At 51.0% G+C, this 25,208-nt stretch overlaps 2 protein-coding genes and 1 long non-coding RNA gene across 18 annotated transcripts in view; 2 read left to right on the top strand and 1 right to left on the bottom strand.

Moving 5' to 3' along the window:
* Window positions 1–375: 375 nt before the first annotated feature.
* NUDT16L1 (nudix hydrolase 16 like 1) lies at window positions 376–3,132 on the top strand. 5 transcript variants are annotated; one of them, XR_006708229.1, is made up of 5 exons: window positions 376–713; window positions 790–1,120; window positions 1,776–1,998; window positions 2,222–2,285; window positions 2,844–3,132. XR_006708229.1 is itself a non-coding variant. In XM_045461067.1 (4 exons), the coding sequence occupies exons 1-3, from the start codon at window positions 564–566 to the stop codon at window positions 1,995–1,997; spliced, it is 633 nt and encodes a 210-aa protein (XP_045317023.1). In that variant the 5' UTR covers window positions 496–563; the 3' UTR covers window position 1,998; window positions 2,844–3,132. The 5 variants fall into 5 exon arrangements, 2 of the variants coding, with proteins under 2 accessions (XP_045317024.1, XP_045317023.1); XR_006708230.1 differs by having other exon boundaries at window positions 413–713; window positions 790–1,050; XR_006708228.1 differs by lacking the exon at window positions 2,222–2,285 and having other exon boundaries at window positions 393–713.
* Window positions 3,133–3,405: 273 nt separating this feature from the next.
* ANKS3 (ankyrin repeat and sterile alpha motif domain containing 3) overlaps window positions 3,406–25,208 on the bottom strand; it is a 34,081-nt gene continuing 12,278 nt past the window's right edge. For 6 of the 12 annotated variants that reach the window (XM_045461041.1, XM_045461037.1, XM_045461046.1 and 3 more), the window contains 11 exons: window positions 18,508–18,643; window positions 12,769–12,927; window positions 9,830–9,967; window positions 9,169–9,278; window positions 8,697–8,873; window positions 6,416–6,540; window positions 5,722–5,863; window positions 5,087–5,259; window positions 4,656–4,741; window positions 4,115–4,198; window positions 3,406–3,915 (listed from right to left, as the gene is read on the bottom strand). In XM_045461041.1, the coding sequence (XP_045316997.1) occupies window positions 3,836–3,915; window positions 4,115–4,198; window positions 4,656–4,741; window positions 5,087–5,259; window positions 5,722–5,863; window positions 6,416–6,540; window positions 8,697–8,873; window positions 9,169–9,278; window positions 9,830–9,967; window positions 12,769–12,927; window positions 18,508–18,643 (1,410 nt within the window). In that variant the 3' untranslated portion in view covers window positions 3,406–3,835. Of the gene's footprint in view, window positions 3,916–4,114; window positions 4,199–4,655; window positions 4,742–5,086; window positions 5,260–5,721; window positions 5,864–6,415; window positions 6,541–8,696; window positions 8,874–9,168; window positions 9,279–9,829; window positions 9,968–12,768; window positions 12,928–18,507; window positions 18,644–25,208 lie in introns of those variants that run through there. The other 6 variants (XM_045461043.1, XM_045461038.1, XM_045461044.1 and 3 more) reach the window with 4 other exon arrangements.
* Window positions 13,598–24,937, top strand: LOC123589248. The gene is made up of 2 exons (XR_006708232.1): window positions 13,598–14,619; window positions 24,500–24,937. It is a non-coding gene; the product is annotated as an uncharacterized LOC123589248 (long non-coding RNA).

Here is a 25,208-nt window from a genome sequence, read left to right as displayed (position 1 = left end):
TGCTTGGCTGGCGCGCGTGCAGGGAAAGGTCTTGCCCACTGGTCGCCAGGCTCCCGTAAGCCCTCCTGGGGGAGTCGCCGGCAGGGAGCGAGAGGCGAGGGCTTGTAGTGGGCAGCCTGCGGGGCGGCGCCCCCAGGGAGGCGCTGGGGGAAGGCCCGGGGCTCGGCGGCTCCTGCTAGTGACCGGCAGTCGGAGCCCCAGCCCTGCAGGTAGCGCTTGCCCGAGGCCCCACACGACAGCGCTCGGCTCGGCTGGGCTCGGCTGGGCTCGGCTGAGCTCGACTGAACTCGGCTGAGCTCGCTTGGCGCGGAGCCCCCTGGGCGTTGTGGTTCTCGGGGCCGGTGGGCGGGAGCGCGTGCCGGCCCTGCCTCTGCACACGCCCCTTCCGCGCCTCAACGACGCGTCGGGGCGCCGGGAGGGGCTCGGCCCCGACGGGCATCAGCAATTGGTGGAGGGGCGGGGCCCAGGGACGCGACTGCCTGCGGATTGGCCGGACCTGGCGGGGGCGGGCCCGCGCATGCACTTAAGGAGAGGCGCCCCAGTCGAGCCGGGGTAGTGCCAAGATGTCGGCGGCAGTGCCGGAGCTGAAGCAGATCAGCCGTGTGGAAGCTATGCGCCTGGGGCCGGGCTGGAGCCACTCGTGCCACGCCATGCTGTACGCCGCCAACCCCGGGCAGCTTTTCGGCCGCATCCCTATGCGCTTCTCGGTGCTGGTGAGGACGCGGGTGGACGGGCGGGGATCAGGGCGCTGCTCGCACCCCGCGCCCGTGACCCGGCGCTCCCTTGCAGATGCAGATGCGCTTCGACGGGCTGCTGGGTTTCCCCGGGGGCTTCGTGGACCGGCGCTTTTGGTCTCTGGAGGACGGTCTGAACCGGGTGCTGGGCCTGGGCCTGGGCTGCCTGCGCCTCACGGAGGCCGACTACCTGAGCTCGCACCTGACCGAGGGCCCGCACCGCGTCGTGGCGCACCTGTACGCACGGCAGCTGACGCTGGAGCAGCTGCACGCCGTGGAAATCAGCGCGGTGCATTCGCGCGACCACGGCCTGGAGGTGGGGCCGCCGCCCGGGCCCCGCCCCCCGCCCCGGGGTTTGGCTCTGGCCCCGTGGAAGGCACCGATGGGTAACACGTCCCCCTGAGGGTCCCCTGGCCGGGCTGGGTGGGGTGTCGCTGTTTCCAGCATCAGGGTGGGGAGAGGGACCTGGGGGCAGGGGTGGGAGAGGGGGGCCCGGGGTTCCCTCGGGGCTGTGTTCCATCTGCCTTGCTGCCTGCCATTGCCAATCCTGGGAGTGGGGAGTGGGATTGGTGGGGGGATGGGAGAGGGTGGTGGCTCCTGGGGAGGTGGAAAACTAGGGCTGCGTTCAAGGGCCGGGACCTCATGGTTGGGGTGATGAAGGCTCTTAACGGTTTGTGGGTTTTATTTATAGTCTGGAGAACTGGGAGTCACACTTGGGGTGTTTGGGATTCAAGAGTGGAAGAGGGAGCATGGGGTGTGAAGCGGGGGGGGCTTCCTGCCAGCGGATGGGGGCTGGAATTAGAGAACGCAGACGGTAGAAGATGCATGGGGTCAGCTTTGAAACTTGCTTGGGGAGTAAAGGGGCTGCACTGCTCCAAGGGTGCCGCTGGCTTGCGCCTCACTGGACCCCGCCTGGGTCTCCCATTACGTCCTTCGCAGCCTGGCTGGCCTTGTCCTGGCCTGGCAGCTCACAGGCCCCTCCTGCTAGGGCTGCACCGTTGGCGTGGGGCCTGGTCCCACTCTGGTGTCCTCTCCATGCAGGTGCTGGGGCTTGTGCGGGTTCCACTTTACACCCAAAAGGACAGAGTCGGTGGCTTTCCCAACTTCCTGAGCAACGCCTTTACCAGCACTGCCAAGTACCAGCTGCTCTTCGCCCTCAAGGTGCTCAACATGATGCCCGAGGAGAAGCTGGCTGAGGCTTTGGCTGCTGCCACAGAGAAGCAGAAGAAAGCCCTGGAAAAGCTCCTCCCATCTTCCTCCTGAGGTTGATTCTATGCTGTCTCCTGCCCTCCCCTGGCCCTATCTGTGCCCTGAACTCTTGGGGGAATGACTGCATGGGGTGAGGGGGCATCTTGTCCTCTCCACCACCCCGAACAGCTACTGGGTGGTGGCCAGGTTAGTGGGAGCCCAGCCCACCCCGATCAGGAGGTGGCTTGTTTGCACTGGACCTGGCTCTCCAGGCTCAGGACATTCTCTCCTACCCCAAGGCTCTAACTCTCCTCCACATGAGACACATGGGCTGGTGGAGGGACCACCCAGTTACCCAGGTGGGTAGGTGCACACACACCCTTAAATCCGTTTATTCTTGTGGAGGGATGCCTTTGAGTCCTGTCACCAGCCAGCCCCAGGGCCTAGAGGAGAGCTGGCCCAATACTGTGAACTTTGGTGGCGGTCATTAGCTTTGTTTTCTGAGGTGTGTCAACTGAGCAGTGAGGCTTCAAAGCCGCTTTACCCCATTGGGGCCCGGTCCCCCAGGTCAGTTGGGGCCACGAAGCCCAGCTGTAGATGGAGTTGGTGAAAGAAAGCAAAGTCTGGTCTTGGCTGCTCTCTGTGTCCTCTGGTTCTGGCCACAGGCCCAGGGCTGGGTGCATGAGGGGTCCCCCTTCCGCACTGCCCACGGACTTCAGGGTGGGAGCCAGGCCTGAGTGCTGGGCTCCATTCAGCACGGAGCTGATGATATAGGTCTCCCGTCCCTCTGGTCACTGTGGCACTGCCCCCTCAGACCTCGCTGGGCCCTGTGCCTGGTCTGGGGTTCCTAGCTACAACTGGGCTGAGCTCGCTGCCCTTTCCTTGGCTTTGAAAGCCTCCCTTTCTCCATTCCCATCACAGTCCACAGGCCGCTCTAGGACCTGGTATGGAAGCACTGGCCGAGTGTGCAGAATGACAACAGCAGAGCCACCACAGATGGGAAGGTCACCACTGGCCGTCTCCTACGGCCCTATGTCTGCAAAGACTCCTCAGTGAAGTTAAACCAGTTTGCACGGCACCTGCTTGGCCTGGTAAGGAGAGCTGTGCTCTGGTCTAGCCTGAGCGTCTGTTCCACCTTAAAGCCTCAGTGAAGCGGTCAGCACGTGTGGGCAAAGGCACTTCGTTCTGTAAATAAAATACCTGTACCTCGTTCCTCTCTCATTTCCTGGGGCACCGGGGCCACGGGCGCGTCACCCTTCAGATTGCTCTGGTGGAACCGAGGGGGCTCTAAGCGCACGTAGCTCTAGCCCCAGGGGAGGGACAGAACAGGAGAGGGCAACCAGTCCGCCCTGCTCTCTGAGCAGGGTGGTCTCTGTCCTGGCAGAGAGGGCTGGGTCCCAGTGAGTTGCTGAAGGGGGGAGGGTTGCCCCTTGCTTTGGTTTGTCAGCCAGTACTGCATGTCGCATGACCAGAACAGAGTCCCTCACCAGCAGATCTTAAATTTTATTTTCCAGCAATGACATCCACTACCCAGGCGCCCGGTCCTTTCAGTGTGGCGCCTATGGTGTATGGGGCCCGCTGTCTCCCCATGGCCCTGCCTGCTCTGGGCCTGGCCCCCCGCTTCTGGGCGAGAGGCCCTCGTCCTGCCTCTGTGTGGGCCTCACTGCCCTGTCCTGCCTCTGCCAGCTGCTCCGGGGGCCTGATCCTCTGGCCCCCGCTCGGGCCCGGCCTGCTGCAGCCGCTTGCTCACTGCCCTCCTGTCTTCCAGGCACACAGCTTCAGGGTGGATCAGTCACCCAACGTCAGATTCTGAGAAGGGACAGGGAAGACTGAAGTGGGCACTCGCTGCTGCCCGGTACACCCTGCTCTCCGGCCTGGGTCCTGGGCTGGCGGACACTCACCGTCCCTCCCAGCTAAGGCTCCCGCCAGTTCTCCTTCCCGTTCAGCACTTGCAGCTTCTCCAAGCTCTGGGTCACTGAGCATAGCACTCGCCCTGAGGATGGGAGCAGTTAGTTGCTGCTTCATGAGTGTGGGAGGGTGGGGGAGGTGCCTAGGAACGCGTGACCTTGAGGACAGTGGGCTATGGTAGGGCTGTCTCGGGGGTCTGAGCTGACTAGGATTCCCCGTTTACCCACTTCTGGCCCCAGGATGGGGATGAGGCCACCGGCTGTCGGACACTTTGGGAGACTCACCCATTTCCTGGACTCGATCCTCCAGTGCTCCGGAAAGCTCGGGGAGGCTCAGAGCCTGCAGGGAAGCCTGCCAGCCTTTGGAATCTGTGGGGCAGAGAGCCAGGTGGGCCTAGGGCTTGTGTGGTCACCACAGGCCCTGCCGCTTTGTCCTGGACTGCTGACACCAGGGGACCCACCCACTGTCAGTACCTGCTTGACACTGTTCTATCAAAATGTGTTCGCCTGCTTATTTTTCCAAAGCACTGAGTGGAGGGTCAATCAGGGTGCAGCCCCAGGAATGAAAGTGTGAGGGTCCCTGGCTGACAGTCAGGCTTGACCCTGGGTAGCCCCGACTGCAGGCTGAAGAAGTCACAACATTGTGGAGGATGCTAAGTCCCACCCCAGGGAGGCACGGTAAGGAAATGGGTAGGATAGGAAGCCCTCACCCTGGATCTCTTGCAGGGAGGGAGTGGGAGGGTCAGTGTGGTAACTGCTGGAACGGGTGGTAAAACCTGGCCTGGGGCAGCATCCATGTGATCCGGGACCAGGACAGCGTTCTTACCAGCCGTGGGGAGGGCCGGGCCCTGGGGGAGCCCTCGGGTGGACTCTTCCTGCTTCACTCTGGCTGACAACTCGGCTTGACAAGCTCTGCCAGACACAAGGCCAAGTGCTGGTGAGGGGGAGGGTGTCCTCCCTGGCCCCAGCAGGGCAGCACGTACCCCCACCTCCCTGAGTGGCCAGTGGGGCTCTGCCTTCAGGGCAAGCACACCAGGCACCTTCGGGGACAAGCCCTGAGGGCCCGAGCACTTCATTGCAGATGCTTGGGGCCCCATTTGCTGCCTGGGTCTGCCCTGCGGAAAGGAACAGCCACAATGAAACGGATGATGGTGGTGAGTACTCCAAGAGGCCTTTAAGAACAACCACCTGGTTGAAGAATCTGGAGGAATCAGCGACTCAGGGTCTGGCCTGGGAGGAGCTCAGATGCCCACTCACCGCAGCTGGTCCAAGATGAGCGCAGCGTCCCGGGCCAGGGCCCAGGTCTCCTGCAGCTGGGCGTGCACGTCCTTCCGGGCACCGTCCTGCTCCAGGAGGCAGCTCTCCACCACAGCCCGCAGCTCCTGCTCCTGCGACACCTGGCCTCGCATGGCCTCCACCTCCTCACAGCGCTGCAGACGGAGAGGCGGGGAGGGGGGGGTGGCAAATGACCAGGGCCACTCAGGCTGGGTCCCCCTCAACCTCTCTGTGCCATACCCACTCGCTCTCAACTCCCACTCTCCTGGGCTGGAGGAAGGGAGCGCCTGTCTCCACCTTGGAGCACCCCCTGCTTTGGATCCCTACTCTTAAGCCCAGTGACATCCATGCCAGCTGCTTGTGCTCTGACCTCACCCTTTCTCTATGTCCAGCTGACCTCTTGTCCAATGTCCCCTGCCTTTCTGAGCCGTCTTCCTGGAGGCCTGCCTCTGCATCTCCAGATTTACACACAAGCAGTAATGCTTTCTGTCCCACCGCCCGCCCTGGCTGCTTCTCCCTGCTCCCCCTGGGTATTTGTCCCCACCACTCGGACTCCACAAATGTGTCGTCCCTCACTGCAGGTGGGTGTCCAGGTCCCTGCCCCGCTCACCACATACTTTGTGCAGCTGGATGGCCAGCTCCTGCATCTCAGCTTCTAGCCGGTCGGCATACGCCAGCTCCAGAGCATCGCTGGGTGGCTGGGCACTGCTGTGCCAGCGGGCAATGGCAGAGGTCATCTTCCTCTTAGGCCCAAACAAGCTGCAAGGGTGAATGAGAGAATGAGGATCTGCTGTGTGTGGAGTTGCCACGGAGGCCAGCCTTCCACCAAGACAGCCCCCTAGGAAAGATTCCAATTTTGAAAGGGCACAGTGGTCCCGGATCCTGGGACAGATGACAGAAACAAAGGGTCTTAAGAAGTGTCCACAGCAGGGGCTGGCCTGCCCTGCCTGTTTCCTTCCCCAGCCTGGCTGCTGCTCTCCCTGAACAGGGAGCTCAGGGCCGGCCGGGGCTAGGCTGTGACTGGCCTCCTACCAATCGGGAAGCTCTTCAAAGTGAATGGTAGAAAACGTCTGGGTGCCCTTATCACAGCACTGGCAGCCAGACCAGCTGGGGGACCAGACCCAGGCCTTCGGCACCTCAGCTAGCTGCAGCCGGAAGACCAGAGAGAGGACAGCTGGCTGCAGAGAGCAAGGGGACACCCAGACAGGACAGGTGGTTCCATGGGAGCACTGGGCAGTTGGGAGCTAAGCGACCCCCTCATGTTTGGCTGAAGCGAGGGGGGCGTGGCCACAGAGGCCCCTCTGCACTCACGTGATGCCAATTTCCTTCAGGTCGCTCTCGGTGAGGGTCAGGAAAATGCGGAGGTCCACGTCCTGCTCCTCAAACACCTGCAGGTACTTGAGACACCCAATCTGCTCCAGCAGTGTGGCGAGGTCCTGGAGAGCAAAGGAGCCGGGGTGGGTCAGAGGATGGGCGGGCCACCAAGACACGGGGGGCCAGAGAAGACACTGCTTTGGTGCAGATCCTGTCACCGCATCCACCTAAGCCGGGTCAGCCCTGTGGACCCCCCCAAGTTCTGCGGTGGGTCACCTCTGACTGCAGCCCCCTCCTCTCTGCAGCCTCAGGCAGAGCAGGTGGTCCAGAGATACTTCCCACCTGCCTGTGTCCCTGCAGCCAGTGTCCTTTCATTACAGCCTGGACACCGTTCGTGTTCACATAGGGCAGGTCTGCAGGCAACAAACTCTTAAGTCTTTTTTTTACCTGCGGCCTTCTTAATTTCTCCTTCACTCCTGAAGGACAGTTTCTGCTTGGCTATAGCATTCTTGGTTGGTTTGTTTCTTCCATTAATCTGACTCTGTCATCAAATGCCCTCTAGACCCCATGGTTTCTAATGGGAAATTAGCAGTTAATCTCATGGGGGTTCCTTGTATAAAGACTCCCTTCTCTCACTCCCTTCAAGATTCTTTTGGTTTTGGACTATTATGATAGATCTAGGCGTAGATCTGAGTCTAACCTACTTAAGAGTTCACACAGCTTCTTGGATGTGCAGATTCATGTTTCTGATCAAATCTGGGAAGGCTTGGCTGTTTTGAAACTTTTTTTTTATGCTCCCAACCTCATTCTGGAACCCCATTATGTGTACACTGGCTGCTTGATGGTGTCTCCTAGGTTTCTGTCCATCCTTTCCTCTCTTCTCTGACACGATAGTCTCAATGGATCTAGATGATGCTTGTGGGTCCTTCTGTGCACTCCAATCTGCTCTTGAGCCCTCTCTTGGAGCTTTCATTTCAGTGATTCTACTTTTCATCTACAGATTTTCTGTTTTTATTTCTATCATTTTGTTGATATTCTCTATCTAGATACGGTGCCCTTTAGCTCACTGAACATATTTTAAGAAGCTGATCTAAAGTATTTGTCTTGGGGTGCCTGGTGGCTCAGTTGGTTAGGCATCCAATTCCTGGTTTCAGCTCAGGTCATCACTGCACGGTTTGAGAGGTCTGTGTTTTCGAGCCCTGAGTCAGGCTCTGCCCTGACAGTGCAGAGCAGGCTTAGATTTCTCTCTCTCTGCCCCTCCCTGGCTCTCACACGCATGCTCACTCTCAAAATAGAGAATGAAACCTTGAAAGAGCCCAGCTTCATTTTGTCCCCTGTGGTGGCTGTCACAGCTACCTTGGTACTGGGGGTGAGGATGGGAACAGGGCAGGTTAAGGCGCTACAAAGCTTTCTGTTCTTCCGGACAGTCGGCCACTTCTCGCGAATAAAAATGTTCAAGTTGCTCAAAGCCTTTGGTTGATTCGGTTTTGCTACTCTGACTACTTCTGCCAGTTTTTTGTTGCCTTTAATGGAGGAATAAATTTTCAAGTGTTGTCACTCTGCCAATTTCTTCAACCTACTTTCTAAAACATCCTTAAGAACCTATCGCCCACTCTCCCATCAAGACGCATTTAAGAAACTGAAAGGTGTAGCCCCTCGGTGAGCCTGGGAACACAGGCGCTGGAGACGGCTCCCGGGAGGCGTCACAAGGAGAAGCCAACGAGATCACCAGCTTGTAGTGAACAGCAGAGCTGTGACGTGAACAAATGGCAAAAAATGTACTCTTTCATCTTTGTACCGCTTATGCTCCCAGAAAGCAAGAGAACCCGATGAACAGACGTGGGCGGCTGTGCCATACCAGTAACCCCTAAGAAGCTGGGTGAGCCACAGCAACCCACGAGGGAGGCAGAGATGGCAGTTTTCATCAAATGCCATTTCATCTCCGCTTCACGTGCATCTCCTGACTCCCGACAGCAGCTCTAGATCAGTCCACTTTTTCTCCTCTCCAGGCTCAGGGAGGCCGAGGAGAGTACGGAAACCAAGGAGAGAGACAGATCCCTCCTATGGAAAGGGATGGAACAGAAACCCTGCACTGGCACTCGTGGCCATGAGGAATCCTCTCAGCCTGAGCAGCCTCACAGATCATCTGGGGGAAACCATCTCCACACTCTCTCTCGACGGGGCCCAGCCCATCCTCAGTGCACAGTAAGGGCCTTGTGAAGCACTACACGTGCCACGTTTCCAACTGCGTGACTGCCAGTTTCACAGACGATCTCACCTGGGGTCCTGAACAGAGGGACCTCTCCGTCTGGGAAACAGATCCTGGGGAGCAGGCTGCACCAGCCGGCCCAGTGCTGGCGGGCCACTGGCCGTCACTGTTGCTGTAACGATTCTTGGTCTTCATGTAACTTTTAGTTTGCTTGCGAACCGAGCTTTGACACGCATGATCCGAATCCTGTGGTGAGAAGGGTGTGTCCAGAGTTAACACCGAGGGGCTCCCGGCTGATGTAGCCGCATCCACTCTACTCTCCGCCCCACGATCCCAGTTGTGAAACGCCCCCAGCAGCCAGAGAGGCTTCACTGGTGACCCGCACCATGGTCTGCATGGCCCAGATCCATGGAGGGCAGCCAGGACTTTGCGTGTCTGACGTGCACAAAGTACCAGTCTCCAGACTCGCCCTCTCCAAGGAGGCAGCCCCTGCGACACCAGCAAAGGGGAGGGAGGCAGATCAAGAAAGGAGAAGCTTCACCTCGTTGCTCTCCAGAGAGGCCTCGCTGCTGACTCCTGGGGCTCTCGCCAGGCCCTCGCTGCTGCTGCTGCGCCTCGCGACCCCCAGGTTGGCACAGAAGGCGTGCTCCTCTGAAAACAGTGAAGACGGGAGAGCCTGACCACAGGTCTCACTCGCGGGGACTCCCCAGAGCCCAGCGTCCACTGCATTCACCAGCTCCTGAAACAGCTCACTGGTGTCTTCTGTTTCACGTGGCTGCCTGGCCCAACCCCTCGCACCTAACGCGACGGGGGGTTTGCCTATTTCGTTCACTGATAAAGCCAAGCATCTAGAACGGCGCTTGGCGCACTTGGCACTCAGTAAACGGCTACTGAACAAACGACAGGTAACACAGCAGACGTTTCCCTGATGGCTCACCAGTCAAGGAGCTAACCTTGTCTGGGACAACTCCCCCAGACGCCGCGTGGAGAGACACTGGGCCAGAAGCTGCACCCTACCTGTCCCCTGCCGGCTTCTGGGTCCTCACAAGAGCCAGGGCCCTTCTGTACCCTTCACCCCACCGTTCTCTACCAGCTGGACCCACCACAGTCCCATGCCCCCGGAGGGGAAGGGGGGGCAGCGCACAAGAGCTCCTGACTCCAAGTGAGCCCCCGGCCGGGGTGGGTGTATAGGGTGCACGTACCCCGACTGCTGCTGCTGCTGCTCTCCACATCCCGGTCATTGATTGGGGAGGTGACGTCCCTGTAGCAGAGGCCGCCCGCCTCCAGGGGGTTCTCATCACTGCTGTTGAAGGTGACATAGCCCCGCGGAGGCACCTGCTCTGTGGACACGAGGGGGGGCCATAAGCCCACATGAGCACAAAAGAGACAAGCTCAACCACCCGAGAGGACCTGCAGCATGGGGGAAGGGCCAGGATCCAGGCAAAAGCTGAAAGAAAATTCCTAGCTGGCCTTTCTCCCTCCCGTTCGCTCACCACAGTAACCTGGACACAACCCTGCAGTCTGCAGGAGGGGAAACGAACTCTGAAGGTCTGGAGACCAATGTGTGTCCCCGGACAAGTGCATGTGGGTCAGGGCCGGCACCCACTCCACCACACCGTGCTGTGGCTTTCCCAAGTGGACAAAGCAGGAAAACAGACAGCTGTGTTTACAGATTCCTGAGCCAAAGGGAAACCACAGCACTAGCGGGAAATGTCATCTCACAGGCACCAGCCTTCACACTCCCTGTGACTTTCCAACACAGACATCCAGGGCCTCCTCCTTGGGTCGATCAACCCCAACCAGCAAGATCTGGCTGAGCAGGAAGGTGGCAGGCCCTGGGCTAAAAATTAACAGCAGTAACACCAAGTTACATAACCTCCGAGTGCATCTGCGAGGAAGAAAATGGGAGAAAAGACAATACAAACCAGAGGGTTTAATTCTGACTTTGCCCCTGCCTCTTCCCCAAAGGAGGTATACTTAATTGCAGAGAAGCGACTGGCTGGTGGCGACATGGGTAACTCAATTCCTTCTTTACACCTTTCTGAAGCGATCAAGATTTACAATCAGAAGAAAGGGAAGGGAGGGAGGGAGGAAGGAAGATCAGCACATGCTATTTATCATTCAAAAGTGTTTTTTCAGGGCTCCTGGGTGGCTCAGTCAGGTAAGCCTCCCGACTCCTTATGTCAGCTCAGGTTGTGACTTTGCAGTTCTGGGACTGAACCTTGTGTCAGACTCTGCCCTGAGCCTGGAGCCTGCTTGGGATTCTCTTTCTGCCCTTCACCTGCCCTCCCGCCCGCCCTCCCTCCCTCCCTCTCTCTCTCTGTCTGTCTGTCTCTCTCTCTCTCTCTCAGAAAATAAGTAAATAAACATTTTTAAAGAAGTGTTTTTCCACTGCTGGTAAAGAGAATAATATGCACTTATAGAAAATTTAAAAAGCACAAAGTGTGGGGCGCCTGGGTGGCTCAGTGGGTTAAGCGTCCGACTTGGGCTCAGGTCATGATCTTGAGGTTCGTGAGTTCGAGCCCCGCGTCGGACTCTGCACTGACAGCTCAGAGCCTAGAGCCTGCTTTGGATTCTGTCTCCCTCTTTCTCTGCCCCTCCCCTGCTCACGCTCTGTCTCTGTCTCCAAAATAAACAATTAAAAAAAAAAAAAAAAAAAAAAAAAAAAAAAGGACAAAGTGTAAGAGGTAAACCAAAACTAGGAAATGGCACAACCAAGGGACAACTAGCATTGCTCTTTGGTGAAGGTTTTTCTGCCTCTCTGGGTGCATAAAAAAAGACCTGTGTATAAATGGGTTCTGGCCAGATTATTCTGGTATCTGGAACAAATTCCATTTTAAAAAGCATGTGTTATATGGCAACACAGATTAACTGCCACCCCCTGCCTGAGATAAGACCTGTCCTTCCTATGTCCCCACCATACCTCAGGTGGGACAGGTAGCACGGACTCCTCAGAAGACACACACTCTGCCACTCAAGGACAACGGCCCAGCCAAATGCCCCAGAGCTCTGTGCTTGTAAAAGCACCGCTCTAGGAGAGAGGAGGCGTGCCCTCATCCTGTAGCAACCTGTCCACAGCTGGGGGGTGGCTTCCCCAGTGGCCCAGTCAGCTTACCCCTCCGTGGGTAACAGGAGAAGGTGGGCCTGGAGCTCCCAGACCAGCGCCAAGACTCCTCTCTAAGGGGCAGAGAAGGGAATCAAGCTACTGTATACTCTTCACTGAAACATGGTCTCCTGTGACTGGAAAAGTTCGTCTCCAAGCCTGGGGGTGATCACTCATGAGAGGAGCCCATCCACCCAGCCTGATGGACCAGCAGGCTTGGCCTGGCCACTGCGGGTGACAGATGCCAAAGAAGATGTAACACACTAGGGTGCCTGGATGGCTCAGCAGGTTAAGCGGCTAACGCTTTGTTCCAGCTCAGGTCATGATCTCACAGTTTGTGGGATTAAGCCCTGAGCCAGGCTCCAGCTGACAACTCAGAGACTGCTTGCGATTCTCGCTCTCTCTTCCCCTCTCTGCTCCTCCCCTGCTCGTGTGTGCTCTCTCTCTCTCTCAAAATAAATAAAACAAACTTTAAAAAAAGGAAGATGTAACTAGAAGATGTCACTTACACGGAGTCTGACCACTGGGGCCAGAACAAGAGCACGAGCACCCCCTGCACTCCTCGAGAGCACTGAGCTCAACCTGAGGAGCTGACAATTCGTGAATAAACTCAGGGCTCGGGTTCTAGCCCACCAGGCGCACCGTCCGACAATTCTCAAATCCAGCACTCTGAGAAAAGAGAGCAAGAGCCGGTCCAGCTCTGGCTGGCGATGGGGCAGAGACTGGACTTGAACATTTTCCTGGTACTAGCTGTCCCACCACGTGATGAATGAAATCCCAGCTCTGCTGTATTTCCACTGCTGAAGAGAAAGTTCTATTTGTAATTGTAACCAGTGGAAAGGAAAATCAAAGGATGAACCAAAACCCAGAAACTAGCTAGAGATTAATGTCTTTCTATCACTGTAATCAATCTTGAGTCCTGGAGCTGCAGCGCCCACCGGTGGCCCACATCTCAGAAGGCTGAGAACGGTCCCTTCTGGTCAGGCTGGCCTCTCAGGAGGCACCGCCACAGAGCCATCAGGAAGTGGGAGCGCTCACCACAGCAAGCCTGCTGCATCTTGCCTCCGAGGCCGATGGCTGTGATCCTGGCCAAGGCTCGCGGCCCCTCATGGATGCTGAGGCCCTTCTTCCGACAGGGCCTCTGTCTCTGGGGAACAGGGCAGGATTCATCTGAAGAGCTTAGATCTTCAAATTTTTCTGTGGGTCAAACACCAGAATTAAGACATTTTGTTCAGTGATGGACTAACTGACGAATCCTCATGGTACACACTGGAAGAAAATCATCGTTATTGATCTTAACAAATTAAGAAGAAAAAAAAGTGTGTTTCCCACGATGTCCCTTGAAAGAAATACCACAATGGGCCAGTCCACTGCTCAGATGGGCCACGGGGACATCTGGGCAGAAAGCAAGCTTGCTAAAGCAAGAGTCTGAACTGAACAAGTTTGTCACGATGAGGGAAGTCTTAGTTCTTATTCCTTTTTGTCCAGGTTTCCAGAATTTCTTAACAAGCGTCTCTTCACAGACCTACGGCAAAATCACTCACAACTTCACAACTGTATATTCTCAACCTGCACTTTGGGGAAGCAAGTGGCACATGGCAGCCGTGTGTGCCAGGTGTGGGGAAGCACCGCGCATCACCGCCCGTCAGAGCTCGAGGGCTCGGTGCGCTCACAGCCATCTTACAGCTCTCCAGTTTTCCGATCTCATCACACCTGCAAGGCAAAACTCATGAATGTATCAGCATAAGGTTGCCATCTGGTAAGACTTCACTCTTGGGCCGGTATGCTGGGGCTCAGCTGCTGCAGGAACCCCCCCCCCCCCGCCCCCCGCAACCGCCCCGGGAGCTGGAGTTCATCACAAATGATCCGAGGCCAGGAAGGGAGCCAGGCCGAGCCAGGCGGTGGGAGGGGAGCAGTGCAGTCTGGCGTGAATGGGGCAGCGATGGCCTTCAAGCAAGGGAGTTACTGACTCAGGATCCAAACGGGACCAGGGACCCCAAGCGAGCCATCGTCTCTCTCCCTGACTCAGCTCACTCCCTGCCTTCTGGGTTCGATGCCACCTGGAGACTATGGTCCCACCCAGTCAGTAGATGGAGGGAGTTAGAAGGAATAAAAGGACGAGAGAGGAGGGAAAAGCAAGGCCAAGGGCGGATCTGTGAATCTGCACCTGCCCCCAACACGTCCTCTCAAAGCTGACAAATCACCAAGGACTACAGACAGAGCCAAGCGATCCCCACGCTGCCACAGAATAGGACGGCAGGGAGCACCGCTGACCCCTTTTCCTTGCTCGGGCCCAGAGGAGACACACCCACTTCTCTTCCCGCAGAGACTTCCTGCTCATGCAGACCTGGTCTCCGCAGGGAGCAAGTAGATCTAGAAGAATAGCACAGACAAGAGAGAGAAGTGCCAACGCTGCCCCCAGAAAAAGTCCATTCTGTGGCAGGAATACTGAAGAGTCCCGGCGGAGGGGAAGCACAGCCCTGGAGAACCAACTTGAAAATGCACGTGGGACATGAGGGGGCAGAACGGCCCCACTCCCGGAAGGCACCTTTTGGAAACTGAACAGTGAACAGAAAAAGCGAGCAGGTGAAGTTCAGGATCTGACAAGACAAAAACGTATCAAGGACACACAGGCTTGGCCTAACTACATCCCTGTCCAAAGAAAACCCACAAGAAACAAACCAAACCCATCCAGTAAGGACTCCTCTCGAGACACTGGGGAGGAGGGAGTCCCGAAGCAGGGCCCTCACTGCAGCCGGGCCGCCAAGCCCTGTAGGTGAAGTGCTCCAGCGATCCATGAACACAACTACTCCAGGGAGGAGGCAGAGACAGGCTGGACACCAGCGATTGAAGACGCTAGTTCCCCAAACCACCGACATAAAGGAGGAGGTAAGAAAACTCTAACACTTTCTGTGACACTCTGAGTGGATAATTTGTTTAAGTAGGCTCTCCACACAACACGGGGCAACCCTGGGATCAAGAGTTGGATGCTCTATAGACTGAGCCACTCAGGTGCCCTAGAGGCGGATACATCCTTAAACAAGCATCAGAGGATAGGAAAAAGCACCCTGACTTAGAAATCCAAAACTGAGACCAAAAAGACACAGGCATGTGCACACAACTATGAGAAAGGAAAACTGAACCCAGGAAGTGGAAAACTAAGGTCAGTGGGGCACCTGGCTGGCCTGAGGTGGTAGAGCATGTAACACTCGATCTCAGAGTTGTGAGTTTGAGCCCCACGTTGGGCACAGAGATTACTTAAAAATAAAATCTTAAAAAAAACAAACATCCAAACGCCAAAGGTCAAAATATTAAAATGAAGACTCAGTTACTAGGTGCCCAAGGAAGAAGAGATTTGAATGCAAAAGAAGTACTTCAAGAAGAAAATCACCAAAGAATGAATGAGATCAAAAATGTAAGACAGGACTGAGACAGAAGACAGGCAAGATGGGAAAATGACAGGGGAAAATAACCACTGGAACTTTTTAGAAGGATGCAGACAAAAACAATTTTGCAGACCTAAGTATGTTTGAAATCCTGAAATGAAAGGATTTCCCAGGAAAGTGCAGTTTACCAAACTTGGCCCTGTGAAATGAGAAAGCTTAAGCAGATCAATTTATGCAGAAGAAACAGAAAAACTTGGCAGGAGCCACCTCACAAAGAGAGACCAGGCCCAATGGTTTCACAGGAGAATCCTTCCAAACCTTCCCAAACCACAGGCTACCAAGACACCTGGGTGGCTCAGCTGGTTGAGCTTCCAGCTTCAGCTGAGGTGATGACCCCATGGTTTGTGAGTTTGGGCCCCATATATCCAGCTCTCTGCTGTCAGGGCAGAGCCCACTTCAGATCCTCTTTCCCCCTCTGTCTGTCCCTCCCCTGCTCACACTCTCTCTCAAAAATAAAGTTTAACAAAAATGAACTACTGGGACCTCATCAAAATAAAAAGCTTCTGCCCAGTGAAGGAAACAATCAGCAAAACTAAAAGGTAACCGACAGAATGGGAGAAGATATTTACAAATGACATATCAGATAAAGGGTTGGCATCCAAAATCTATAAAGAAGTTATCAAACTCAACACCCAAAAAACAAATAATCCAGTGAAGAAATGGGCAAAAGACATAGACACTTTTCCAATGAAGACATCCAGATGGCCAACTGACACATGAAAAAATGCGCAACATCACTCATCATCAGGGAAATACAAATCAAAACCACAATGAGATACCACCTTAACACCTGTCAGAATGGCTAACGTTAACAACTCAGGCAACAACAGATATTGGCGAGGATCCTGAGAAAGAGGATCTCTTTTGCATTGTTGGAGGGAATGCAAGCTGGTGCAGCCACTCTGGAAAACAGTATGGAGGTTCCTCAAAAAAAAACAGAACTACCCTATGGCCCAGCAATGGCACTACTAGGCATTTATCCAAGGGATATAGGTGTGCTGTTTCGAAGGGACACATGCACCCCAATGTTTATAGCAGCACTATCAACAATAGCTGAAGTATGGAAAGAACCCAAACGTCCATCGATGGATGAATGCATAAAGAAGATGGGGTATATATATTATGATGGAGCATTACTTGGCAATCAAAAAGAATGAAATCTTGCCATTTGCAATGACATGGATGGAAATGGAGGGTATTATGCTAAGTAAAATCAGAAAAAGACAAAAATCGTATGACTTCACTCATATGAGGACTTTAAGAGACAAACCAGATGAACACAAGGGAAGGGAAACAAAAATAATATAATACAGGGAGTGGAACAAAACAGAAGAGACTCATAAATATGGAGAACAAACTGAGGGTTACGGGAGGGGTTGTGGGAGTGATGGGCTAAATGGGTAAGGGGCACTAAGGAATCTACTCCTGAAATCATTGTTGCACTATATCCTAACTAATTTGGATGTAAATGTAAAAAAAAAAAAAAAAAAAAAAAAAGTAAATAAATTCTTCATCAAAAAATAAGATAAAATAAAATAAAATTTTAAAAACTTAAAAAAAAAAAAAACCACCACCACAGGGTACCAATACTGCATAAACTGTCCCAGAGCACAAAAAGGAAAACTTTCAAATTCTTTGTATGAAGTACAATACTGATACCTACACCTGATAAAGACAAAGCAGAGAATCACAGACCAATACCATTTATAAATGGACAGCCATAAAGAAACACTAAATAAAATACTAGCAAACAAAATCCAATATTGCATTCAGAAAATAATATACCACATAGGATTTCTACACAGCAAGTAAAGTTGATTCGTTATTAGGAAATTCATTAATATACTCTATTACTAGATTTAAGGAGAAAATTAATAATCATCTCCACAGATGCTAAAAAAGCCTTTGACAAAATTCAACACTGATGGCTGTAAACAATACTCAGGAATATAGAAAATGACAAACTCTTTCTCAACATGATAAAATATATGCACACCTTACTCTTAAAATCAGCGTCTTACCTAAGGTGGAATTTCTGCTAAGGTCAGGACCTGGTGAATGCCCACTATCCCCACTCTGTTCGACACCTAACCAAAAGTAGGAGCCAATGTAAATGAATGAAAGAAACCAGATGTACAAAAATCAGAAAGAAGTAGTAAATCTATCTCTATGTACAGATTATATGGTAGCATACCTAGAAGACCCTACAGAATCAATAAATTCAAATGAAAGAATTCAGCGGAATATAAAACTGGTGTACAGACAATAAGCAGAGGGTAAAATGGCAGTGAAACCCAACCCACAGCAGCAACAAAGAAAATCAGACACTTGGGAATAAAAAGTTCTATGCAAAATGTCTACGAGGAAAGATTTTAAACCCTCCAATAGACACAAAAGATGTCCCTTGTCTAGAGAGTCCGACTCAACAGCATGAAAGGGTAGTTCATTTATAAATTTGCCACAATCTCAATAACATGCTGTTTTTAAGCAGCTAGACAAGCTGGTGTTCAAGTTCACACACACAAAACAGCAATAGCTATGGGAACACTGAAAAGGAAAGGCTGCAGGGGGGACTGGCCGGACGAGAGGCAAAAAGCCTCTGCATATTTACAACAGCGGAGGTCTGCTGTATGAACAGACAGACCTGGGGAACAGAACAAAGGTCCAGAAACAGACCTGGACACAAAAAGAAATTCAGAATATAGTACAAAGATAGCTTCTCAGATCACCAGGTCAAAGATGGACTGTTGAATAATTTCATGAAGCCAAGACAATGGGGAAGCCATCTGAAAAAAACCACACGTCACACCACGCATGACAATAAAGTATAAATGGATCAGAGAGCTGAATATAAAAAATGAAACCATGGAAGTACCAGAAGAAAACGGACAAATTCATACACAACCAAGGCACAAAGACCTTCTGTGACCCCAAATCTAAAGGTAGTACAAGACTGAACTTGACTTCATAAAATTAAAACATTTCACATGGCAATAAGCACCACAAGCAAAGTCAAGAAACTGTAAGCAATCCCCTTTGTTGGCCGCCGTGCCACCTCTCCCTGGGCACCCCGGAATCCTGTGCACACCTTCAGCCTGGCAGGAACCGCTCTACATTCTAACGTCTCTCCTATCAGACCAGCAAGCCTCAACCTCGACTGTACAGTGGAGTCACAGGGAAAGCAGAAGTCTCCTGTCAAGGCTGCGAGAGCCAAATCTCTGGAGGAGAGGTGGGAGCTAGGGCCGGGGGGGGGGGGAGGGGGGGAGCGGGGTCTTCCTCCCTCTCCCCTCCCGCCCTGCGGAATTCCAGCAGAGGGCACAGAAGCAGATACCTGGGCTCCGATAGAGGTTCTTGGGCAGAGTAGGAGAGTGAGCGTCTATCAACCCCACGATCTTCATGTGTCCATACTGCTTGGCCAGCATCCGGGCTGTGGCTCCACTGTGGTCTCTCGTGTCCACTCTGACTCCCTGTGAAATTCATGAAAGAACAAGTACTAGGAACCTGCCCCGTAAAGCACCCTCACTTCCCTGGATGCAGACTCTGGACTCCAACCAAAAAGTACACTGGATTCTCACCACCCTGGAAAGGTCTTGCCCTGGGCCCTTAACAGCCCCACATCTGCGTAAGAAAAAGGCGAAGGCTCCTTAAGGACAAGGTGGGGGGCGCTGGGGAGGGGCTTGCTGGCAGCAGTCTCTCCACCAGAGAGCCGTGGCAGCTCTCCAACCTCATTCTTGGGCTTTCCAAGCCAGGCAGACAGGTGCTTAAGGGAGAGGCAGGCACTTGCCCCAGGTGGGGAAGGGCGCACTGCAGGCAATGAGGCCAGAGCCTGACCTTCACCCTTTGAATCTGGGCATGCCCAACTCGCTCCACTTCTCTTCACACAGAGAAAACCGCAGACAACAGCTTCACCAGGGAAGCAACTTTTAAAAGTCACAACCACAATGACAGCACCATCCTTCTGAAGAAGAGTCTGGGAGTTTTTATCCAAAGGCCTAAAATGTACTTCTGGTCTTCAGCACAAATGTTTCCAATCCTAGGACTCTCTCCTAAGGAAATTACCCCAAATAACAGAGAAAGCTTGTCTGACATAGGTGTTTGGTAGAACATATTTGCAGTAACAGAAACCTGGAGACAGTGTAAATGGAGGAGGAGTCAGCTATGTTATGGCCATAAACGCTGGTATTTACAAATAATTGGTACAGCCGAGTTTTTGAAAGGACCATAGTATGTCTTTACAACATATAAGATATAAGGTATCCTTATGACGAAGAGAAGAAGACAGGGACACAATGGGGACACAGCCATGTGAAGACAGAGGCAGGGACTGAATGATGCGTCTACGAGCCGAGAAACACCAGGAGCCACCAGAAGTTCAGAGAGAAAAGGAACCATTCCTCCCCAAAGCCTTTGGAGGGGATGTGGCCCTGTTGACACCTTGATCCTGGACTTCTGGCATCCAGAACTGTGAGAAAATAAATTTCTGTGTTTTAAGCCCCCCAAGTTTATAGTAAATTGTTAACAGCAGCCACAGGAAACAAATACACCCATTATTGTGTGAATGGTTAAATGGATTAAGGCATATCACTACTATCAAGTACTGGATCAGAAAGAATGAGGCAGGTTTCTCTACTGATGTGGAAGTAAGTTTGTGATATTTTGCTAACATTTAAAAACACACTGCAGAAGTCTACGTATCCTAGTTTACATAGCAGGATTTCACTTATGTAGAAATCTGTTCAGAGTTATTAACACTCTGGGATGGGGAAGTGTGAGAAAACCTACAGAAGTTTTTTAATGCTTATTCCTAAAATTTCTATTAATTTTCCTGTAAGTTTTATTGTTTGGCTGTTTTTAAGCCTATAGGTTATATTATTTTCATTTATATGTTTTTTTATTCTTTGAGAGAGAAAGAGAGGGAGAGCATGAGTTTGAGCGCACAAGTGGGGCAGGGGCAGAGAGAGAGGGAGACACAGAATCCGAAGCAGGGTCCAGGCTCTGAGCTGTCAGCACAGAGCCCGGCGCAGGGCTTGAACCCACCAACCGTGAGATCATGACGTGAGCCGAAGTTGGAGGCCCAACCAACTGAGCCACCCAGGCGCCCCACAGATTATTTATTTTTTTATTTTTAACGTTTATTTATTTTTCAGACAGAGAGAGACAGAGCATGAATGGGGAGGGTCAGAGAGAGGGAGACACAGAATCTGAAACAGGCTCCAGGCTCTGAGCTGTCTGTCAGCACAGAGTCCGACGCGGGGCTCGAACTCACGGACCACGAAATCATGACCTGAGCCGAAGTCGGCCACTTAACCGACTGAGCCACCCAGGCGCCCCCATAGATTTTTTAACATCATGAAAATACGGGGTTACCTAAGTGGCTCCGTCAGTTGAGTGTCTGACTCTTGACTTTCTCCCTCTCTCTCTGCCCCTTCCCTGCTTGCTCTCTCTCAAAATAAGTAACTTAAGAAAAAAAAATCATGACAATATATACATTGTACAGGCACACCTCAGAGATACCACAGGTGCAGTTCCAGACTGCTGTGGGAAAGGATCGCAACAAACCAAGTCAAGTGAATTTTTTCGTTTCCCAGTGCATATAAAAGTTGTATTTACACTATACGGTGGTCGTATATTAAGTGTGCATTATGTCTAAAAAAACCAACATGGGGGCACCTCGGCGGCTCAGTTGGTTAAGAGTTGGACTCTTGATCTTGGTTCAGGTCATGATCTCACAGTTGTGACACTGAGCCCGAAGTTGGGCTCTGCACTGGGAGTGGAGCCTGCTTAAGATTCTCTCTCTCCCGCTCCCTCTGCTCCTCCCCCAGTGCTCGCTCGCTCTCTGAAAACAAAACAAAACAAAACAAAAGGAAAAAACAATGTATATACCTAAATTAAAAAATACTTTATTGGGAGGGGCGCCTGGGTGGCTCAGTCGGTTAAGCGTCCTACTTCAGCTCAGGTCATGATCTCGCAGTTTGTGGGTTCGAGCCCCACATTGGGCTCTGTGCTGACGGTTCAGAGCCTGGAGCCTGCTTCAGAATCTGTGTCTCCCTTTCTCTCTGCTCGCCACCTCCCCTCATCTCCCAGCTGGCAGTCTGTCTCTCTCTCTCAAAAGTAAATAAACATTTAAAACATTAAAAAAAAAAAAACAAAAAAAAAACAAAAAACTTTATCGGGGGTACCTGCTTGCTTCAGTCAGTTTAGCATGATCTCAGGGTTGTGAGTTCAACCCCCATGTTGAGCATAGAGCTTATTTAAACAAACAAACAAACAAACAAACAAAAACTTTCTGCTAAAAAAAAGGTATCAAGTGGCTTTCCAGCAAGTCATAATCACTAACTATAGATAACCATAATAAATATGACAGTAATGAAAAAATTTGAAATACTGTGAGAACTACTAAAATGTGACCCAAGGGGCACCTGGGTGGTGCAGTTGGTTAAGCGTCCCACTCTTGATCTCAGCTCAGGTCATGATTTCACAGTTTGTGAGTTTGAGCCCCACATTGGGCTCTCTGCTGGTGGCATAGAACCTGCTTGGGACTCTGTCTCTCCTTCTCTCTGCCCCTCCCCAGCTTGTATACTCTCTCTCTCAAAATAAATAAATAAATAAAAACTAAAAATAAAATGTGACCCAGAGACACAAAGTGAGCAAATGCTGTTACAAAAATGGCATCAACAGATTTGCTTGAAGCAGTGTCTCCACAAACCTTCAATCTGTAAAAAAAAATGCAGCATTTGCGAAATTCATTACAGTAAAACAATAAAATGAGGTGTCCCTGCACATTCATAAGTTATAGGAGGATTTCCACACCATATTGCTATTATTGAGGATTTAAGACAAGTTTTATATTTTAAAATATTTTTCAGACCTTATTTGTTTATGCACTTTTACAGGTTCATGGAAAGGCACAAAGAAGTTATTAAATCATTGATAAAAAGCTATTTAAGGGCACCTGTGGGGCTCAGTCATTTAAGTGTCTGACTCTTGATTTCCACTCAGGTCACGATCTCATGGGTCATGAGATCGAGCCCCATGTCGAGCTCTGCACTGACAACACAGGGACTACCTGGGATTCTCTCTGCTCCTCCCCTGCTTGTGTTCAATCTCTCTCTCTCTCTCTCTCTCTCTCTCAAATAAACAAACAAAAAAAAGCTATTTAACAAGGAAAAAGTTTGTAACTATGAGAGGTGATAGATGTTAACTTACTGTGGTATTACACACAATATACACATAATTCAAATCATTATGTAGCACACCTTAAACTTACATAATGTTATATGTCAATTTTATCTCAAGAAGAATGGAAAAAATATTTTAAAAATAAAAGATTAAGCAAAAAGGAACATGATTAGGGGTGCCTGGGGGGCTCAGCCAGTTAAGTGCCCAACTCTTGATTTCCACTCAGGTCATGATCTCATGGTTCATGGGTTCAAGCCCCGTGTCAGGCTCTGTGCTGCCAACTCAGAGCCTGGAGCCTGCTTCGGATTCTGTGTCTCCCTCTCTCTCTGCCCCTCCCCTGCTCATGCTCTGTCCCTCTCTCTCTCTCAAAAATAATCTTCCATCTTCCTAATCTTCCTTCGTTTCTAAATTCACTACTCATGAGCACGCTTACTTTAAAAGTATGAAAAAACGAGCTTTCCATTTTAAAAGCTTCAACCCAGCAGTCTGGTGTCTGAGGGCGGAACCATTGGGGCTCAGTGCTCTGGAGGACAAACCAGCAAACATTAAACGTGTACACACCTCTGACCCAGCAATTCCACTTCCAGGAATTTGGCCTCAGGAAATAATTAAGGACATACACTAACATTTGGGATGTTCCCATCAGCATTTAGCATGGTCAAAACCATGAAGACCCTAAAATGAGAAATCAGTGAACTAAGTGAGATCTGTAAAGTGGAACACCAGTCCCCCATTTATATGACAGGTCCAAGTATATACGTATTAATATGGATGGGGTGCCCAAGACATCGTGAAGAGAAAAAAAAAAAAAAGCATATTACAAAACATTTTGTATAACAGGACTCCACTTTAACTTAAAATATTTATTAAAAAAAAAAAACAGGAGGGAGCACCCAGGAGGCTCAGTCAGTTACATGTCCAAACTTGAGCTCAGGTCATGATCTCAGAGTTTTCATGAGTTCGAGCCCCGTATCGGCTCTGTGCTGACAGTGCAGAGCCTGCCTGGGATTCTCTCTTTCAAAATAAATAAATAAACTTACAAAAAAAAATCAGGATACTCAATGAGTTATTAACATGTGTGATATCTGGGTGATGAGATTAGGAATAGTTTTGGATTTCTTTTTGCTTCACTGTACTTTCTAATTCTTTTATAGCAGGCATATACCACTGTACAATAAACATTCATTTATGTACTCTTCTGCCTTATTTTGAAAACCCATGATCAACTGACAAGCTTGGTTGAGCCTAGTATAAAAGGTGATTATCAGAGGTCCCCTCGTAGGACAAAACTGCATTTTTACAAGACCTTAACTGAGTTTTACTTTCTATAATCCCCCACTTTCAAGAGCTCTAGTTAGAAATCAGCTATGGAACCTTCAGCCTTCAAAGATCATTTCTAGACGGGTCTCTAGAAGGGGAAATGGAACGAAGGTAGTCAAAAGGCACAAATTTCCAGTTATAAGCAATTTACGATGACTGCAGCGAACATTGCCATATGACATATATTGAAGTTGTCGAGAGTAAATCCTGAGTTCTCGACACAAGGAAACAATCTGTGTCTGTGTGTACGTAAGATGTGGACGCTCGCTGAATACGTGGTCATCAGTTGACAATCCATGGAAGTGAAATCACAACACTGCACACCCTACACTTACAACAGGGATGTTTGTCAGTTCTAGCTCAGTAAAACTGGGGGAGGGAAAGAGGGAGAATTTCTAGTTTCAATTTGATAGAAAGAACCCAAACGTTTCAACCAAAACAAACAACACCATCTTTACTGCAGGGTTTCAACTATCATCTGTTTTTAAGCTTGGAAGACTTCAACCTCAGACTATAGGAAAGGGAAAAAAGCAGTAATGCTATTCCTTAGTGACTAAATGAGGAAGAAAATAGAACCCAGGACAAGGTCCCTGAGGTAAGGGAAGAAAATATGATTTTTTTATCCATCCTTTACAATGTTTTGGTTTTCCTTCCTCTTTTATAATGTACGTAACATATTACTAGAGAAGGACATGACTGGTGGAGCTGTGAGGGCCTGGCCCTCCCAGAAGGAAGGGGAACGGGGTACAAGGGAGGCAGCTACAGCCCTCTCCTGTCCTTGCAGGGCACAGAGTGTCCATCCTCATGCAGTTCTCTGTCTCCAGGACCGGGGACTGGCTCTGGAGGGCCCGCCCCTCTGGCTCCCTGAGATCTAACCATGACTGAGCAGGAGGAAATCTACAGGGAATGAGGAGCAAAGGAGCATCTATGCAGGCCTAGCCACACGGCCTCGCCAGCAGAGGAACAACCTGGCCATCAGCCACAGGCTCCCAGCGGTGCCCACCACCATCAGCCAGAAAGGAATCATGCTGAATCGACCAACACCTTCTACTCCCGATTAGTGCTCTAGAGGGAGAACTCAGAGTTGATTTCCAGAGTTTGATTGCTGTATGTGATTATGAAAGACAAAACTGTTTTTAGGAAATACATACTAAAGTACTGAGGGGGAAAAAGGGCATTATGTCAGCAACTTACTTTCAAATGGTTCTAGAAAGATAATACATATATAAAGAGAGACTAAATAAAACAAGATAAAATGTTAATATATGGGGAATCTAATGAAGGCACAGAAATTTTTTGCATTCTTTTGACATTTAAGTCTGAAATTATTTCAAAATTTCAAAAAATTTTCAAAAGAAATCCAATTCAATTTGTTGCTCCTCAAAACAAGTTGCCTACAACAGACAATCTCACACCCAGCTGGGGAATAAAGGTACCAAATGAGGGGCATAATCTGCATGGTAGATAAATTACCTAAAGTCTTTGACTTTCCAATGTGTTTTCCACTTAAAAAACTATGTGAATGTCTCATGA

The sequence above is a fragment of the Leopardus geoffroyi genome, chromosome E3, assembly GCF_018350155.1.
Source record: "Leopardus geoffroyi isolate Oge1 chromosome E3, O.geoffroyi_Oge1_pat1.0, whole genome shotgun sequence".
Taxonomy (NCBI): Eukaryota; Metazoa; Chordata; class Mammalia; order Carnivora; family Felidae; genus Leopardus; species Leopardus geoffroyi.
Note: the sequence above shows the minus strand (reverse complement) of the source record. Positions and strands in the feature narration are given on the sequence as shown.